The 20,926-nt window shown below is 33.7% G+C and overlaps 1 protein-coding gene across 25 annotated transcripts in view; it reads right to left on the minus strand.

The window, feature by feature from the left end:
* The window catches only part of LOC140439960 (heterogeneous nuclear ribonucleoprotein Q-like), a 144,629-nt gene that overhangs the window by 63,482 nt on the left and 60,221 nt on the right, over positions 1 to 20,926 (minus strand). For 23 of the 25 annotated variants that reach the window (XR_011950766.1, XR_011950763.1, XR_011950764.1 and 20 more), the window contains one exon: positions 11,160 to 11,295. Coding sequence is in view for 19 of the 25 variants with exons in the window: in XM_072530165.1 (XP_072386266.1) it covers positions 11,160 to 11,295 (136 nt within the window). In the remaining 6 variants the exon portion in view is untranslated. Of the gene's footprint in view, positions 1 to 7,060; positions 7,197 to 11,159; positions 11,296 to 20,926 lie in introns of all 25 variants that reach the window. The other 2 variants (XM_072530164.1, XM_072530175.1) reach the window with 1 other exon arrangement.

Raw genomic sequence — 20,926 nt, forward strand, 5'->3', positions numbered from 1 at the left:
ATTATCTACAGTTATGTGGAAAGATAAACTTTCAAATTGCGAATCCAATAGAAATGTACGATTTACGTGAAACATCCTGTTAACTAGACAACATATGTTCAGTAATACTATGACTAAAAGTAATTATCACCGGTAAATAGTGTCAATAATATAATGTAGTAGATGCATTTTTTGGACCGTAATAAATTTTGGCGGTATTAGATTAACTAACTTGCTAAATATTAAAAAGTTTACTTACCTCTTTTGTAGGGAAGAGACTGAAGTCTACATCGCAATTTAATATAATTTTATACCGTTTATAAAAATAAATTTCATAATCGGTTATAATTACCGTTTGTAGGATTTTAAGACTTATTTTTACCACAAAAATTTAATAAAAATAGTTATTTACATATATTGTCGAATTCAAAACAAAATCGTATGATGTACCAACCCCTAACGTCTTTCACTAACATGTCGTTTAAACGTGTATCATTAATATGTCGGTAAGGCGATATAAAATTCATATTAAAGCAGGTCGACAATTAGTCTTAAAGCAAAAAACAATGAGTCTCTTAGAACGATGGTAGTACTATACGTGCAATCCAATATAGGGATAGATGGAGAGAGTGTAAAGAGCCATACGAAACCTGGAAAAACCTCAACACTCATATTTCATGTCACGATGTACGGATTGGAATTAGGATTATACGGAAAACTGAACCCGATTGTTGAAACAATTTTGAGAGATAATAAATGTGGTTTCAGGTGTAATAGATCCACGACCGGCCAGTTTTTTCTATAAGACAGATTTTAGGGAAGTGTCATGAATATATAAAGCATGATTAGATACCTATATGAGACATTCATGATGACATGAAACACAAAAGAACATATAGAGATCTAGAAATAATCATGAACTTTACAAACTATTTAAAGAAACACCTACCTCAGAATTCGACAGAGACTTCGATGGAATAGTCACGTAATGAGGATGGACGACAGACTGGCCAAAAGGGAGGCTACTTAAATGATGGGAGAGTGAAGTGGCAGCTGACGATTTTCTGAATGTGAGAACCTCGATGCGAGCGGCACTGTGATCCGCTGCGGCAATGTAAGGACCAACTTTATTGGAGCAGAAATTACAGGAGACAAGGCGGCTTCATTTAGGCTCTAGCGCTATGTGCAGCACTTCAGAATGGCGTATGACACAATTAAGAGAGAAAGATTTGTGGATGTGTTGATATCAAAATTATTGTTAGGTATGACTAGGTTAAAGTCTGTAAAATACACTTCGAATTAAAATTAGAGTGGGATAAAGACTAATCCTGTATCTGAACTAGCACTTGAAAAACATTGCGGGGTAACTCGGACGGCACATGTTTGAAAAAAATTAGTTCAATGTTCAATATGTATGCTGATCACATAGCCGCTGTAAGGACCATAATCTCCTTGGACGTTATATAGTCATTAAAAAAGTAACTGAGAATGTAGGGCTTTAAAAACATATACATTGAAAAAGTCATAAGAGAAGATACGTACAAATGCCATACAGAAATATCATACTGGACGGTGATGGCTTCGAACACTGTTCCAGTTTCAAATACATGACAAGAGTTCAATCAATGAGGAAATAAACGCAAGGATAGAAGCTGGGAATAGGCGTTTCTTTGCACTAAATAATATTTTTTAAAGTGAGCTGTGAGTAGGATATTAAAAATTAAAGTTAATAGAAAGTGGTAGTGAACCATGTGGTACTCTATCGGACAGAAACTTGGAAACAGAAGGCATCGATGAAAGTCTCGTCTTCACTGAATGGACATGGTTGAAGAACGCCTTGTAGTAAATAATTAGTAAAATTACAAACTTATCGATATGTGTTTTCTTTCTAGAATATGAAACCCTTTTTAGATTCAAGTATATTGTGATATAATATGATTTTCTACAAAAATTCTAAAAATCAATTCAAAAATTCTTATTGCTGAATATATTTTTTTCTTTGTTTTATTTTTTTGAATCTTTTGGAGTTTAATTTTTTGTTGAAATAAAAACTGTTTTCCTTCCTATGTGTTACCTTCACTATTACACAATGTATATGTAATTCAATAAAGGTTTTTTGTTCCGGTGATTTACTGTAAAAAACTATAAACCTTTTTACATAAAAGGTAACATAATTCCAATATTTAACAAAGAAACAATAACATTGACTTTGCATAACCTTACATAGGACAAACATATAAAAATATACAGATACAGATACCAACAAAAGTTGACATATTAACGCTTATAAGTAGCGATTGCCACAAGCCAACATCAAACACAAAGAACAATTAAAAAAGCGTAATAATGCACAAGAGATTATTTGAATAAAAAGGACAGATATTTCGCATTTTACACTATTGAAAATAGCCGTTAATTAATAAACACAAAGCCTTATGATCAAATACCCTAAAAGACTTCATTCCTTATGACCAACTTAGAACAAACAGTTTTTCCCTCTTAAATCAGTTCACATCCAACTCATATACTAAACTCAAGGTACGAAATAGTGGCCAGTGAAAATTAAAAGCAAATTTTTAAGAACGGCCTAAGATATTCGTAAAGTGAATAATGTACTGCCTATTCGATGTGTGCAAGTTCGGAAAAACGACATCTAGTGTCATAGATCAGCGAAATTAATAAATATGCAAATAACCAAAAAGGACCCAGGCCCTTTTCTTATGTAAAAGTGGTTTCAGTTAAATTAACTTCGGTCATGCTGATCAAAAGTTCTTATTGTCCCAAGACTCAGAAATCAATTGTTTCTGAGTCACAGAGGTTCAAAATGTCCGTTTTTAGTCCATTTTTCAAAATAATGAATTTGAAAACGAAATTCCACCGAGATATCTCCCGATAAAAATGATTTTTAATTTGAAATATCTCAGTGGCGTACCATTTTTTTCTTTAAAAAAATTGAGACCATTACCCGTATGCGCGCCAATGATGAATATAAAATTCTTAATTATATGTCAAAAAATGCGCAATAATCAACTCTTAAAACCCACCAAAACTAATTTGCATATCTCAACCGGTTTCAGAGCAATAATATTATATGAGTTCGTAAGAAAAATTTCAACACCCCGTATCTCAGAAAACGAAGCATTTGCGGACATTTTTTTTTTACTAAAGACACAGAAGTGTACTTACATTAAAATCTGGTCAGTAAGACCAATTATCAATTTGTTTCTAACTTAAATTACTAATGAAATCTTAAAATTAGGTGTCTACTCACTAGTATCTTTCCTATTATTTCTAATAACTAGCATTAAATTTAGCATGAATACTCTCACAACACTTTACTCTGCTTTTCACTCACTCATTATACCAGTTCAAGAGGCTTTGTTCTTTTGAGCTTTCTCTCTAGGTTCGTATTGTCGAGGAGCTGGATAGCCTCGACGTTTACATGATGATGGAGTCGTTGTTCATGGCTCCCTGCAAATTTCTTGATTATCTGATTGACGTCTTCCATCTTGAGGTCCCGGTGAAGGTCGTTGTTCCTAACGTACCAAGGCGCATCTACGATGTTCCTCAGCACTTTATTCTGGAATATCTGGATTACTTTGATGTTACTAGGCTTGGCACAGCCCCAGAGTTGGCAGCCATAGGTCCATACTGGTCTCAGTATTTGTTTATAGATTAGGAGTTTATTATTTAGAGTTCGTAAGAAAAATTTCAACACCCCGTATCTCGGAAAACGAAGCATTTGTGGACATACGTTTATATATCAAACTGTCATTATTTTTTTATGCAGAATCATTCCTTTAAGTTTGTTGTATTTATTTACTAACACCCTCTATAATATTCAAAGAACTAAAAACCGACACTTTGAACCTCTGTAACTCAGAAACAATTGATTTCGAATTTGAGTCTTGGGACAATGAGAACTTTTGATTCGCATGACCAAAGCTATATATCTGCAAAGTTTCAGCCAATTGAACTAAACCACTTTTACATAAGAAAAGTGCCGGGGTCCTTTGAAGTTGTACAGACTAGGCACTGCAGTTGCAGTTGTTTCTGACATTGCTCTTTATAACGCAGAGTAGGTTTCAAAAATTCACTAATTATTGCATGAAACTGACCTTTTTTACCCAAGCTTCGGCTATAAATTATATTAGAAAAGACATTGTAACTCTTAAGAAACTATGTATGATGTTAGTGTCAATTATTTCGTACTTCGAGTATTGTATATATGTTGAGTTATTTCACTTAGACAATAAGAGGTTTTGCTACCGAAACAACTGTCATGTACAAGTACTTTAAGGAATTTATAATATGATTTTGTTAAAAAATATCGACTATTCCAAATATATTATCCATTTCAATGTTTTCAGGTTCAGCTATGATTTCTTCATTTAGACATATTTTCAAAAAAAAAACAAACAAAAAAATATAACAATCATGCAAAACTAAAACATCAATGATTTTTTTCCATGTACATGAGCAAATTATTAATAACATTACGACAGTGTCGATCCAGTTTAGTTCAGAGAAACCATACTAGTTCCACAGCTCAGTTGTATTCACCGTTTTTTATGAACATTTATGCTAAATATTCAAACTACAGTAAACATTTGACAGTACCCCGTTGAACTTCATTATTAGCATACTTACACGTCAATACATGTGTATCCAACAATGTACAAGCAAAATGTATAGAAATTTTCTAATGGAAAATGTTACCAATGTTTAGCTTGTCTAGCAGTTGTGGTATTTTCATATTTTTAATAAGTTTAAGGCGTTGAAAATAAAAACAAGTGCCTATCATGTTCATATATTTTATACCAGTAGAACAATAAGTAGGGGTAAACCAGATTATGACGAAGGTATGTTGTGGACGCAGGCGCGAGCAAGATCGGCGCAGCAAACTAGCATCGGTTAGCGCTGAACAGAAACGATTGGCTAAATAGCCTGGGGAAGGTCAAGGCTCAACTACGGCTATGGTACCACTGATGATATTGATATATGATAAATTTGTAGAAAAAGTAGTCTCGATTAATCCTACAAGGTCCATGAAATCGACTGATTGAAGAAATGGTTACAAAAATTTAACGATTTAAACAACTGTATTGCCATCCTCTGGTGCCAGAGTCACAGCGAAGTACATGAACTACAAAGATTCATACGACAAGCATATGAACAATCATGTTAAATTAGCAAAAATAAAACTGGAAGGGATAGAAACAGTAATGAGTCTGGGTAAAACACTCATGTAATGATAAGATCTACAAGGAGTCATGGAATAAAAAATCTTGAAAGATATTAACGAAAAAATATCGGAAAAAAATAAAAGTGATAGCTGAAGCAGAAGGTATCTCTCATAAAGAGAAACATCTACATATCTACTACTCAGATGTTTTGAAAAATAACAGTACATAACGTTTTGGAGATATAAAACAGAACATAATCTTCCAAACATGAAGCCAAATACTATCATAAGTTTTTTTCGAAAATCATGTGACCAGCAGATGTTCTATAATCCACAAGAGTTCGTCAAAAATGAGAACACAATAGATATCAATGGTCGCAATGTGGTGATCTTTCTCGCTTTTTAGACATCCGTTAGAAATATTTAAATAAATATTTTACGTATCGTATAGGCAACATCAGAATCGCCCTACATGTTCTAAGTTATCTATTTATTGTCGAAGTTAATTTGAAAAAGTTTGACACCTTAGGTGAATAAGAAAACTGCATGGAAAAAATGCACATCTTTCAAAGCAACATTCAAACTGAAAATCTCATAATAAAACCATATGATAAATAGAAAAAAATACCATGACTGATACTACTATTCTGACATGACAACAGAAGAGGAAATCTTGAGTTAGATGTAAAGTTAGGTCTTGCCCTTTATAAAAGTCTGAATAAGATTGAAACTAGTTTACCTATTGGACACTGCTTGCTACTAACATCTGATAAGCATTATAAAGTTGTATTTTTTATCACAATCAGAAAAGGTTACAAAAACTGTATATGGCTGTTATAGACACTATATCTTTCTTTATCGATATGATTTATTTATACACAAAAATTGTATCCTATACTGTGTTGGTATCACGTTCAGAAGTTGTTTTTTTTTTCTGTTAGTAGGAAAAATCGTTTGCGTTTCGACGAAATATAGTAGTGTTTGAGCTTTGCGTGAAATCAAAATTGTTTCGTTGGGTGTCTGCATTATTGTTACCTTTGTTATCTTATCACGATGTAATAGATTAAAATATTTGACAGTTCATAGGTGCACAGTGCTCGATTCCGCCGATCTGTTTTCTGAGGTACAGATTTGTTTTCATGTGAATTTCGAATATTGGGTTTGCTTGAATAGTGATTTAGTTACTTAAAGATACAAGGCGTTGTCTCTATTGTTGAGGCTTCCTTGTGGTTCTATTCCTCTGATTTACCCTATTGTTTTTATGTTGTAGTATGAAATAGCTACATGTCTGCTACAAAACTAAAAATAAGAAAAGTCGTAGAAATACACTCACAAGCATTCTTCAATAACACAGATGACGTCCTAAACATTGAATCAGTATGGAAATCGCTAGTTAAGAAAAACCAAAATCGAAATTCCCAACAAAAACAACGCAAAAAAAATGAAAGACAGAGGTGAACATTGTACACCAACCAAAACCCGCATGTTATTCTCTTCGAGCGGGAAACGATAACATAATGCAGACGCAAGACGCCTAACGAAACAGCTTCCTTTTAAAGTAAGCTTAACTTACAAACGCTAAGCTCAAATACTACGTAGATTTCCTAGTTACCGGAAAAACTAATAACTTTATTCATGTCGTTAAGCTTTTTAGAAAATATACATATCGGTAGATATTAATGTTTAGAATTCGACAATATTTTAAATTTTATACAGTAAACTTTTAATTTCGCACCAAGTCATCAGCGCTTGCGGCAAACAGCAGCGATTTGGACCTTGTCACCCCTCCATGCTTGTAGCGGCCCTGCCCTACCCTTTGCTCAGGCGCAGACTATGGCATTCCAAAAAAAGAGGGGATATAAAAGGTTATATTTGTGGTGTTTTTGCTCAACTTACGTGCATGTTTGGAAAATTCTTCCAAAAGATCATCTCGATCCCGGTTCTTTGGAATATAGCCCACAAATAACCGGTGATTGTTATAAGAAATGGTAACGCCAATCTTTTTGCCTTTCCGTATTTCATAATCATTCAGCTGCAAAGACAGTGGAAGGGTAGCCAATTATGCCTTGGGCAAGGGGGTGGGAGGGGCTAGGGAAAGGACTGAGCCCGGCAGCCGGCCGCCACTATTCCCGAACGTTTTCGAGACAACTTTTAAGCAGGACGTACTCACAATAAGTTTTAGCCAATTTTTAATACGAAATTTAAAAAGCAAAATGTTCCCAAATAAAAATTGTCCAAGATAATAAAACAAATTATTAGCTTTAAATAGATTACTTGAATGTTATGTTGAATTTCTAACAACTAAAGTAGTCAAAATACTTATTATTTAATAAAAATCAAATATTTGGTTTAAAAATAACTGCATTAATTAATAGTAATGTATCAATGTATATTTAACATACTAATTTATATGATTAAATTTATTATACTATTAGGAAAATCAGTACATACAGTGGTAGAATTAAATAACCAGAGTTAACTTAAGTACCTTGTACGTTAAGTTAAGAATTCCTCAGAAATGGTATGAGTATAAGGCTTTTGAGGAAATTTAGGTATAATAAAGCTCTCTCTAACAAATGCAAACGGTTTGGATCTCTGTAATCTCTATTCCAGCTTGTTAATTCCTGAAGGTCCTAATAATCCACACAAGACGACGCGTCACAAGACTTACAATGAACATTCAAAACTAAAACTAAACCCAGCTTATTTTTTATTGGATTATTTTTGTAGTTTGTATTTCGATTTTTTATTTCTCTTCTGAATAAAATGTGTAAAAATCTCGCACATTTGGATTTATCACAATTTTTTCTCTTTTCTTCAAATAAGATGTAGTAAAATGTCACTGGTAGTGTTCCAAAATAAAGTATTTCAAAATAAAAATTGTAATTTCTATGTTCGTTCAATATATCCGCACATTAGTTTTAATCTCAAGTAGTAAGTACCTAAAACCAGGCAACCAGTAATACGTTTGTATGTTTTTTATTGGTCAAGACCAAAAAGTAATAACTAAATGGTATGCACGGTTTATTAAATGTAAGCTACTGTTCTAGGTACTGTGAATTTTTCTGAAGGCTTGATAGTTTCTAGTACACTATATAGGGTGATCAACTTTTGTGACAAAGTCTGTTATATCTGTTATTATAGGAGATAATAAATTTACAAAAATAGCAGGTACCTGTAAGCTTCAAATTATAGGCTTTTGAATTGGTAATAAATATACAGGGTCTTTAATAACGCTGTACCGCATCACAGATACGTTTTTTTAAAGAAACACTCTGTATTTTATTTCAAATTTAAAATCTTCTTTACTTCCTCGTTACAAGAGTAAAAAGTTGTTTTTGTTATACAGAATATTTAACTGTCAATGAAAATCGTATCAAGTTTAACGCCCTGAATAATTGAAAAAGGAGTACAAAAGGATATAATGACCTGTTGTAGCCATAGTTTTTAAATAATTGTTAAAATTCATAAACATGATTGATTTTGCTAATACCCTTTAAATCTAATACAGAAAGTCAAAAACCAAATTCATTATTTGCTCAGTATTTTTAAATGCATCATCCTGTATTTTATATCAATATCATAAACTAAAGTCAGTAGTTTAATTTGTCGTAACTATTTCTTAGGCCTATACTTTTAATAGTTTTGAACATATGTTAAGTTGTGGTGGAAATGGGGTTATTTCATGAATTAAATTTGTTTTTCTTTATTTACTTTACTTTTTACAAATATCTTAAAGCAAAAAACTAAAATAAAAAAATAAAATTAAGAAATTGTTAGTTGTATGTAAATTGGCAAAAAAGTTGGCTAAATTTACATGAACACAAACACTTTTCTGCCATATTAAATTAAATTCATGTGCATACCAATGTACATAAAATGCATAAGGAAAATCTTTTCTTATAATACTTTGAACGCCACCTTCCCTTCCCGACATTCCAGCCGTTCCAACCTACTAGCTCATTTACGGAAATATTAAGCAGTTCCAACCCTTTTCTAATTTCTGTGGCTATGTTAATAGCACTATGTGAAACAGGTTCTAAAAATTTCCAAAAACGTTCGTAAATTTGGCCATTCCGCTCATGTCTTAAAGCTCCTAGTTTTCTAAAGGAAGCTCCTCGCCTACATGAACTTGCAAATAATCTTTGATTTGTAATGTAAAAAGATTTTTTTTTAATTGATAATTTGTATTGCCATTTTTCGTATCAATAAACAATAATAAACATATTAATAGTTACCTTGTTTTTATATTTTTTTCAATTTCATGCCATGTTTTTAATTTTCGCTGAGAATCAGAGTACAACGGATGTGATAAATCTTAGAGTAATTTTTCTTTTCGAACGCACTCCGTTTGTTTTTCATCCTTTATTGAAAATTTCAACGAAAGTGACGAAGCAAGTGACGAAAATGTGGTACAATAACTAAAAACAGGTGGCTGACTGACTGTGTCCTATTCACACCATCCCGGCAGTCCGAACCACTCAAGATCAAGTTACAATTTTGTGTCATCATAGGGAGGTTAGGCTTTCACAGAGAAATAACTCCATATCAGCTCCCTAGGTGCTCTACAGAGGACTTCGACTCTGTCTAATCGAAGTTTCCTCTGCGTTTCTATCCCAATTTGGTGGGTTAGGGTATTTCTCACAAATAAAACGCAATTTGGTAGCAGAAAGGTTCTAGCAAGGGTATAGTGAAAGAGGCTCCCAGGATATAGGAGACCCTATATGGGAGCCGGAACAAGGCTAGACTTTACTACCCATGGTTTCGAAATTGAACCCTTTTTTCTTTCTTTCGTATCGATATGTGCATTTCCAAGTCCATCGGCCAATCGTAAATTGAATATGAGGTAAAAGGCATCGACGTGCTCATTGGTCCACAGACTAAGGCACGCGATGACATTTGATAGCTGGCGTAGCGACAGGACGGGCGGTGGTCTTGACTTACCGTGCCCGGGAGTGGGAATTACCTCTTAGAAAACCACAGAAGCAATCTTGATTGTACCGTCTCTGACTGTGATTCCATCTTGCCGTGACTGTTGGTTTGAATCAACTTCTATAGGAGCTCATTTCGAACACCTACCATAATGAAAATAACAATTTCTTTACTTTTTTATGTGTTACTTTAAGATATTTGTAAATAGTAAAATAACTACAAATAATAAATTTAATTCATGCAATAATTTTTCCACTACAATTAAAAATATCTCCAAAATGATTAGGCATAGAAAATACTTGGGAAAAATGAAACTACATTAACTTTTAAGTTTATGATGGTGATAAAATACAGGGTGATGCATTTAAAAATACTGAGCAAATAATGAATTTGTGTTTTGACTTACCTGTATTAGATATTTTACAGGGTATTAGGAAAATCAATTATTTTTATGAATTTTGACAATCATTTAGAGACTTCGGCTACAACCAGCGTTGCTTTTGTACCCCTCTTAAATTATACAGGGCTTAGCTTTTAATGATTTTAATTGAAATTTGGTTTTAACTTTTTAAATACCCCGTATAACACAAAACTCTGTATTCTTGCGTGGAAGTGAAGTGGATTTTAAATTTAAAATAAAATACAGGGTGTTTTACTTAAAAAAATATCTTTGATGCAGTAAAGTATTATGGAAGACCCTGTATATGTATACCTAATTTTAAAATGTGAAGCTTACAGATACCTCTTATTTTTTTAAATAACTTTTTTTGGTATCTCCTTTAATAAAAGATATAACGGACGTTCTCACAAAAGTTGATCATCCTGAGTAAAGAAAATCTGTAAAATGAATGTAAAAAATTAAATACTGTTCAACAAGACTTACTAATAATTCAAAGAGACGGTGTTTAAATTATATATGATTTTATTTATTTAATTAGTGGGTTTAATTTGCCAATCAACAATTAATTTCGTGAAATTATTAAAAAATATATCATGAGTTCCGTCCTGCTACAAAGTAAACGGAATAATTTTGAATTTTGTTTTTAGAATCGAAGAAATTTACCTGTCAATTTACCAAATTCGTCCAAGATCTCCTCTTTGCCTTTTGACTTTGGAATGTTTCCGACGAAAAGACGTAGATTTGGCACGCTAATGTTAATTTTCAGATTCTTTCCAGGTTTGATTTCATGATTATCCAACTGTGGGTTGAGAAACAATGCCAGAATTTAGGATTTTGAATGTCTAATCTTAAATTTAGTTATTGACCCAAAAGCTGGTGAACAATCTCAACAAGGTGTTTTACACCGACTGGGTTTTTTTATACAATCAATACATATACCTCATGAAGCAAGAATGAACAACTTTGTAATGCAACCACCAGCACAAGATTGCTTTTAGGTTTAAAAAGTGTTTGTGAGACAGTGACTTAAATTGTATCTTTTAAAAATTTAATAAGATGATTCAGACATTCATACAAATCTGAAAAAAGTCTTGTAGTTCGGTCGATATAAAAATTTTAATTTTAAATTTTCCCTTACTCTCTTGGATGTGTTTTATACGAAAGTAAAGGATTAACATTTTTGTACCAATCGAACTACAATTTTTTTATTGAAATTTTTAGAGTTTTATGACTGTTCGAACCATCTTATACCTTCCCTAATGGCTTTTATATCGCTTCCGGGAGCCATGAGATCTTGTTATGTTGTGAGTGACTTCGGTCGTGGTAGCTAATTCTGTTAGGTATGACTGAATTAAGATGAGGATCCAACTCCGAATGTTAACCGATATTCAGGTTTCATTAGCATTATTTAGGCTTTTAGGGAGTTACTATACATTCCCTCGCCTCTCATGAGTAAGCATGTCATACTACCGATTATGTTGAAGATCTACTGAAAACTAGTTAGAAAAAATGCGATGAAACTTAAGAAGGATCGAAAAAGATACAACATGAGAGGCACAGTGAAGAAAAGGTTTAAGCGGATGTTAAAGTAAGGTGTCTCACCGCCAAGGGAGGCTTGAGAGCAGTTGTTAAAACATATCCGAAAGCCACAAATATAGGTTTCAAGGATATTTTAGGTCAGAATGTGGAAATGTCTATGAGGTCAAAAACCCCTTTATCTGCAATCTACAATGTCTTTTATACCACAAGTAACGTATGCAATCTATCGAGAATTTCGTGAAAATGATGTCTACAGTATGAAGACTTGAATTATTTTAAGGTTGTGAAACTTATCGAGTAGTTTGAGTAAGCATAGCCAAAACTAAAATACATATTCGAAAGCCGATATTACATACATGTTATTTGTTTTTATTGTATTGGAGCAGAAGTCTGAAAGTTAGAAAATTAAGTTTTAAAACAGGTGAGAAGAACCTTCCAAAATGGAAACTGTGCTGTATCATTGACACGCAATACTATTCGATGATTATTATTTTCATAATGTGTTCTGATATACTTTTAGCAGTTAATGTGGAAGGCTATTTCTAGTGAGTTAGTTACTAGGCCCCTTTTGTGACATGTACAACCTAATCTGTATTCAACGATTAATGTGGAAGTAGCATAAAAGGGTCATCTTGTGTCCGAAATTGAGTTGACAGATTGTTAATTTTTAATTCATGGACATATTTAGTGTTTGTAAAAAAATTAGAGGTATAAAACAAAGAGTCAAAATTGTTCGTCAGTTCTTGGGTAATATGAAAATTGCTAAACAAAATTTAGTTATACCAAAAGATACAATTTTTTCAACCTCTTTAGGTTAGCCGGTATTTGTGCATTATTGAAATTTGATGTCGCACGCTTCTGTTCCCAAAAAAACACGTATTAAATGAACAAATAATATAAAAATCAAATTTCAATTTCCGTCCGGCTAACTAAAATCAAAATCGCACAATTTGATAATACTAACAAATTTTAGAAACAAAAATTATACCAATCATACTAACTAAATAAAAATCGTATTTGATTTTATTCATTAAAATCATATTACAGTTGGATATATTTATATATTATAAATTTATTACACGTAACCCAATTAAACTAGAAAGCTAAATAGAATCACACACTTTTAAGTACAGTGAAAATACCTCAAATTAAATAGAAATTTAATGAAGACTTGAACATCCTTTAATTAAACGTAATTTTGCAATGATGGTGATAATTTGATATATTAACATGATCGTATTGTATACTCCACAATTTAATGTCTGGTGCAACTTTATCTTCACTGTCATTTTAAAATGTCTATTTTAATAAGCTTCTTATCTTTAGCACCTATGTTTATCGGTTATGATATAGTGGATAGATTCTAGTACAAAATATCTTTGAAAGTGTGAATTTCACTATGATATAGTCAGCGATAAAATTCTTCCTGCTAAGGAAATCGTCTTTCAAGTCTGTTTGTACCCAAGAATGCATGCATTTTAGCTGCGTTCCCGTATGGATGTAAATCAGTCATATTTTTAGATACGTTCATATTATACGAGGGCTGTCCGATAAGTAGGTACTTAGCTTATAAAGGAAACGAAAATTTGGAACAGTGGCGATTTACTTCTCAACATAGTCTCCTTTTAGCTCGATACATTTGACCCAGGGATGCTCCGCGTTCTTTAACCCGTCTAAAAAATAGGTTTTTCCGTCTGCAACGTAGATCTCCGTGGCGGCGATAAACTCATTTGACTTAAATTTCTACCTTGCGAGTGACTTTTTTAAGTTTGGAAACAAAAAAAATTCGTACAGGGCCAAATCTAAAGAATATGGTGGATGAGGCTGCAGTTTGGCCATGGCGACGGCGACGGTATGAGCCGGTGCGTTGTCATGGTGGAAGAGAACTTTTTTTCTTCGCCAAATGGGGCCAGTTGTTTAGAATTCAGCGTCGAATCGGCCCAATAATTTGGCATAGTGGAGCCCATGACCGTTTTGTCCTTCTCTAGGTAGTCGATGTAGATCACACCAGAAAACTGTGGCCATTACCTTTCCAGCCGATAGGACCGTCTTCGTTTTATTCGGAGCACGTTCGCCGGATGAAGTCCACTGTTTCGACTGTTCCTTAGTCTCTGTATATACCAGTACATCCATGGGTGGTCGACGGTCACCAAACGACGCAGAAAATATTGTCCGGAGTGAACAAGGCACCCATCGCGCCGTCAGCTTTCTCATCTCAAAAATGTTATGCAATATGACCCACGCGGTCTTTTGAGATGCCTACTGTCTCAGCTATCTCGCGCATCTTCAATCAGCGGTCTGCTATTACGAGATCGTGGCAATAACTCGTTACAACAATAACAGGAGAAGAGTTACGGTACACAGCATCCAAGCGCTCTTTGAATTCGCTGCGCGATTTTCCTTCCAAAAACAAGAACCGAATCAACGACCGAAATTTTGATATAAGTCGTATATTACAAGATAGTACATCGGGCGATGATTCTAAGTCCTTATCGGACCGCCGTCGTATTAAATTATAATTTTTAGGATAAGTGAATATCTTGTATGTCTCATACATAGTTATGGTTCAAAATATCGCAATGTAACGTTGCTTGCATCACTTGTATTAAATATCAATAGAACGATTAGAAATGTAATGTGAGATCGCATTATATTAATATTTTCAATATTAATTTCTATTATTTTATGATATTTAAATGAAAACATTTGTTTCCAGAAAGAGTCAAGTGTTGTTTATACCTGAATTTTGAAATGTTCTCATTTTTTATTGTCGGTATTTTATCATAACTCACTCATTACACGTTGAGTCTCATTACAATTTTAGTCGCATTTTACGAACTGTACAGAGTGCAATTGCCATATTTCCTGAATGAATGTAACAGTGATGTTTTTAAACAATAGATCACAATGACTAGACTATCTAGACTATTAGAGTAGTTTTAATCACCAGAATAGTTTCAAAATGTGTTTTGTTAAATAAAGTCTGTAAAAAAAATTACACAGAGTAATATAAAATATGATGATTAAGTATCCAAAACATCTCAAATGTATCAAATTTAAATTTAAAGTAAATCTTTCATATTATAGTTCCACCACATGAAGGATGTATTGGGAAAGTGTTCTTATTATTAAAAAATAAAGTAGAGTAATTAAATAATTGCACAACAGTGATGTGTCTATGGGAATAAAATAAAATGAGAAATTCTTACCGCCAAAAATAAAATAATATAAAGGTTGAATATTTTGAAGAACTCCCGAACGTCCAGAAAGTCCCTGATGAAGACAATGAAAACGATGGAAACAACGCAAAAAAATGAGTATCAAACGGTCGATATAGAAATACCCTCACCAAGTGTAGAAGAAATTGGAAATGCAATAAAAACACTAAAAAACGATAAATCACAGATATATATAATATTGAAGCAGAGTTAATTTGATCAAATATTTACTATTAGACAAAGGATTGAAAAGTATTGGGAGTATAATCCAGACCTACATGAGATATTTATAGATTTTAAAGAGCCTTATGATTCAATTAATCGTCTAAGACTATGGAATGCATTGGTTGAGCTGGGCATGCCTAAGAAACTAGCCGCGGTAACGCAAACACGTGTAAGTAACTCCTTTGTAGAAGTAAGACGAGGAGGGAAAACATCACAGAGACATCCGCTGTACTCATTGTTGTTTAACCTGGCATTAGAATATGCCATACGAAAAATTCATCCTAAACTCAAACCAGACATAGCTGTCGAGGAGCAAAGATCATTCTCGCCTTTGTCGATAACGTAGATTCTCACGAACTTTGAAGAAGCTGTACTAAATATCGGTCTAAAAGTAAATCAAGATGATAAAACAAAATCATAACTTCGAGGTGGTTAAAGAAGTTAAATATCTAGGAGCAACAATCACCAATGAAAAGAAAGTAGAAAGAGAAGTTAAAACGGGAATACTGGCGGGAAACAAATCTTTGTTTACACTACAATTTCTAATGCGGTTAAAACTTCTTTCACGAGGTACATCAATCTAGATATACAAAAAAATAAAAAACCAGTAGTCGGATACTAAAGGAAAACAAGGACGCTAACAAAAAAAAAGTAAATAAATTGGGGTGTGAAAACGTAAAATCCTTCTGAGTAATCCTAATAAAGCCGTCTTTGCCCTTATATATATACAACAACGAAGTAGAATTTTCCATCGGAAAGAAAAATCTAGTGATATAAGACATGTGATACGCAGTAAAGACAATCGCCTTATAAACAACGTGTTTTGGGAAAGATCGACGGGAAATCATCTGTAGAACGGCCTAGAAAATGGCCGTTAGGGAATGAAAGACCTACAAATGGAAAGACCTAGGAAAGATGCAGTCAGAGACTGTGTGGAGAAAATGGGAGAGATATAATGGGAAATAGTGCCACAGGACCGACAAGAATGATGATGATACTCAATTTTGGGCGTAGGTAGAACCTCTCTTCTGCACATATGTGTTGTATCCAATTACGACGAATACAAATAGACACACTTAAGGGAGGCCTACACTCGACGATAGATGGACACAATCTAAACGATTTAAGGGACGCTTACATCCACCGATAGATGGATGGAAGGATTGACATAATCTGAACGACTTACGGAAGGCTTACATCCGACGAAAAATGGATAAATGGGCGCAATCTAAACGATTAAGTGTAAAGGAGATGTACTAGAAATATTAAAAATGCATGGTTTGTTAGGGCCTTCGAAGCGGCGACTTAAGCAATGCTTTTTGATCTTTGTAGTAGGAATCGAACCCATATTATTCAGCACCAAAACCGGACACACTCATCTGTGAGCTACCATAGCTAAATTAAATCATAAACAAAATATTTTGGTACAGTTATGATATTACGTTATACAATATATACTACAAGACGAGTGATGAAATAGAGGCACAGGAACTATAAAAGAAGCCGAAGACGACCACCAACTAGATGGACCGACGACGTAAAAAGTTTAACGGGAAACTGGGTAAAAGAGCCCAGTGTAGAGAACACTGGAAAGAACTGAGGAAGGCCTATGTCCAGCAGTGGACGCGACTGGCTGCTGATGATATAGATACTATATATAAAAATTCGTAATTCTTTTACAGACTAGATTTTTTATATCCTAAAGACTTGTTTTGGATTTCAATATTCTTTTACAGACTAGATTTTTTATATCATAAAAAGTTATTGTAGATTTCAATCATGAATTTATAATAAAGTGCCAAATCGAAATTTCGTACGAGTATGAATTCTATTTAGCAAACTAGTGTTTTCAAAATAAACGGTAAATTTTTGTCTCATCGATTGGCAGATTCCGTCCGCTAAAAATCACCCATAATATTCAAACATAATTTCCACACTACTGTAACTCGTCTACCTAAATGGAATTTAGAGTCACTTTGTCCGGTCTCAATTTTGCCCATAGATGTGCGCAAAGAGGAGACCTGTAAAGTTGAAACTATAAATTTCCAAATAATTTCCAGCCAAATACACTAAATTCTACGAACTGTGAGCCAATTTACACACCTGCGATTATATTTATGTACTGAAGGATTTCCTTGAAGTTATTTATGGACCTAAAAAATGTAAACCCGTCCAATGCAATTTTTTACATCGTCTTTTAATATCGTACGGAAAGATTTATTATACATATATATTTCAAGTCATAATATTTCGATAAAATTGCATCATTTTATCGAAACAAATTATTTATACAATACTTTTGTGTCAATTCCTCCGTTTATTGATCTGGTATTAATAAAGCAGTTTAATATTGTTCGATAATAACAATGCCGTTTTCAATGAACGCTTTGTTTTTACTACTTTGTAATTTAGTTTAGTTTACTATGGTATCTGTAGTACTTGTCCTATTCATCACATTATATTAAAAGATGTTGTGGAGGTTATGCTCACTAAAAAACATCAAACATGTATTAACAACAAAACTGGTATAAAAGACCTCTCCAATATATATTATAAATTAATAAATTAGTTGTTAGTAGATTTACTACGACACTTTATATCTTGTACATACCCTGTATACTTGTCAATAGTATAACATACAGTTTAAATTTAATATAGTTATAGTCATATAGTTTAAGTAAGAAACTAGCCTCAGCCTGGTGTGCAATAAGATCTGTTTCAAAGGAAATCAATTTAGCATCTTCCAAAATAACATATTTTTCTTTGTTCGAGTCTCATCTTCGATATGGCCTTCCTTTTGGGGGTTCTAGTACAGCTGCACAATCTGATGTTATTTTTAAATTACAAAAAAGAGCAATACGGTATCTTTTTGGCCTCAGTCGAATAACACATTGCAGAAGCTACTTCAAAAATCACGGGATTTTAACTCTTCCCTCTTTATATATTCTAGAAAGCTAGCTGTATAACCTACATGTTTCTCCAGCAAGACCTAATCATGACTACTTCACCAGAAATTCAAGCGTTGATGTGTATTTACCGATCCCGTCGACTGAGTTAGTAAAGAAATCTATATTATATTTGGCAAAAAAATTATACAGCCATCTACCTTTGTAACCTAAATCTACAACTTCTTTCCAAAAGTTCCGTAAATTGACAAAAGCTTATCTATCTTCTTCTTCCTCTTTATAAGCAATTGTGCTTTTTCATTGGCGGATTAATACCCCTATGGAAGGTTGTCAGTCCATCTTTTGCGTGGTCGTCCGATACTTCTTCTGCCGATTGGTGACTTATCTCTTGCTACTTTGACAATCTCTTATCTCTTATCTCCGTTCGGCTCGCGGAGATAAGAATACTGCCGAGGCGAGAAGGCCCTGCCTGTCGTAAGAGGCGACTTATGGGTAGGAATCGAGAGGTGGAGAGCCGTCGCTTGAGATGTCGGGTTTGTAGAAACGCACACGGACGCTTAGGCGTCACGGTCACCGGTCTACATTCCTAGTATCCGCGACGAGACTCTCGGGCACCACTCTACTCTCATTCCAAGAGAACCAGGCGAGGTTGAACGAGCTGGGCCCGTACACACCTCTTTTGGCCTTGTGTCAATCGTGGTGTTGGTGTCCCGGCACGTACCCGCCAGAAGATTTAAGAGTGGTAGAGGAGAGATCCTCGGCGGCGACCTGTCTACGTGCGAGGTGGAAATTCCTCTGCCTGCGTCACCTATCCGCCTATGGGAGGGGATAACGGGTAGGTGAGGTAATCGCAACACAGGTACTACGGGGAAGGTGAAGCCCCACGAAACGTGCCTTGTGTACGTGACGTGGCACCTTCATTTTGGTGTCGAACTCGTAGGGGCAGTGGAGGCGCTAACGGTCGAATAGCCGAAAGGCCAGGTAGACCAGGGTCCTGCCAAAATTTATTTTGGAGGGCACAAAGCATTGCAATGCTACTTTGACAACACAATGGGTCTCCTCCATTCTGCTTATGTGGTTATTCCATCCTTTTTTTTTTCTATTTTGTGTCCATTCATTTATACAATGTACGTTAATTTTTTTCACTTCTATTTCGATCTCCCATCGTATTACCTGTAATTCTTCTCAGTACTCTCATCTCTGCAGTTTCCAGAGTAGCCTTTGCGTTGTGGCTGTGTCGGGTCTTGTTTCTCAGGCATATGTCTATCTATGTGAAAGACCATATTATTCAATGGAAAAGTTTCTTAACGAATAACTAAGAAATTACAGTACGTTTAGGTACAAGCAACTAAAGTATTTATATATATATATATATATATATATATATATATATATATATATATATATATATATATATATATATTGCAATGGATTGTATATTTTATTATCTTTTATTTTGTGATATTGATGATTTATATAATTTTAGTAAATTTTAGTTATTGTTATTTTTTTTTACTTTTTGTAAACTTTGTCCATAAAATTGTAAAATTTTCAGTGACAATAAAGCATATTTCTATTCCATTCTATTATAAAGTAGTAAAATAAACTGTTCAATGAAAACGGTAGTTCGCCGAAACGTTTGAACAATATTAAAGTGCTCTAGTTAATACATATAGAATAAATTATTGCTACATAGAAATTGTAATTTCTAAATCATCTTATCAGATAAAAGACAGAATTTTAAACAATGAAGACTCTGAATTGAAGTATAGAAAGTAACCGTTGTATCTCCTATGAGTATACGAGTTAAGAAAGTAGATTAAATAGAAAGACCGAATAAAAACAGTCAAAACATATTTATATGTCGATGAAAAATTATGTATGTACTAAACACAGGATGGTTGAAAAATAATGAAACGTAATGTTCATTGTTGAAATTAAAGAAAGAACTAGATATTCATGAAATGAATAGTTTAGGTGATTTATACTAATACAATTGTGAAATGGCTGATATGTCAAACAGTCATTTAAATGTAAATTCCAAAACCTACTCTAATTACAAGTTTTCTCGATCACTTGATATATTTATGTTTAATACAAAATAAAATGGTTAACATTACGTTAACAATGGTTACATTTCGAAGGAAAACGTCAAGGAAACTATCAGTACAATTCGCTTTAATCAAAAATTGCAGGGTATATAACGAAAAGCAATTTTGTATCATCTTGGGCTCGTGAGGAAAACTACAGGGAAAGAAGAGAGAAGAGTTTCAGTGTATGCTCCGTGTAGTCAGAGCGGCTGCAACAAAAGTTGACACTAAACAATTGCAGGCTATGACAACAGTTGGCACACATCACTATAATAGAATCTGCCAATTAAACACACAGAGACTTGACAATCTGAATAAACTTGCAACTGAATAATGTTTGTATATTCTTGAAGAATGTTCAGATTGTGTGCAAGTCTTTATTCCAGCAGACCATTTGTAAGGATATTTAATACAACTTTTTATTGACAAATTAGTACAGTACCTTTATCCAA

This window comes from Diabrotica undecimpunctata, chromosome 4 (genome assembly GCF_040954645.1).
Source record: "Diabrotica undecimpunctata isolate CICGRU chromosome 4, icDiaUnde3, whole genome shotgun sequence".
Taxonomy (NCBI): domain Eukaryota; kingdom Metazoa; phylum Arthropoda; class Insecta; order Coleoptera; family Chrysomelidae; genus Diabrotica; species Diabrotica undecimpunctata.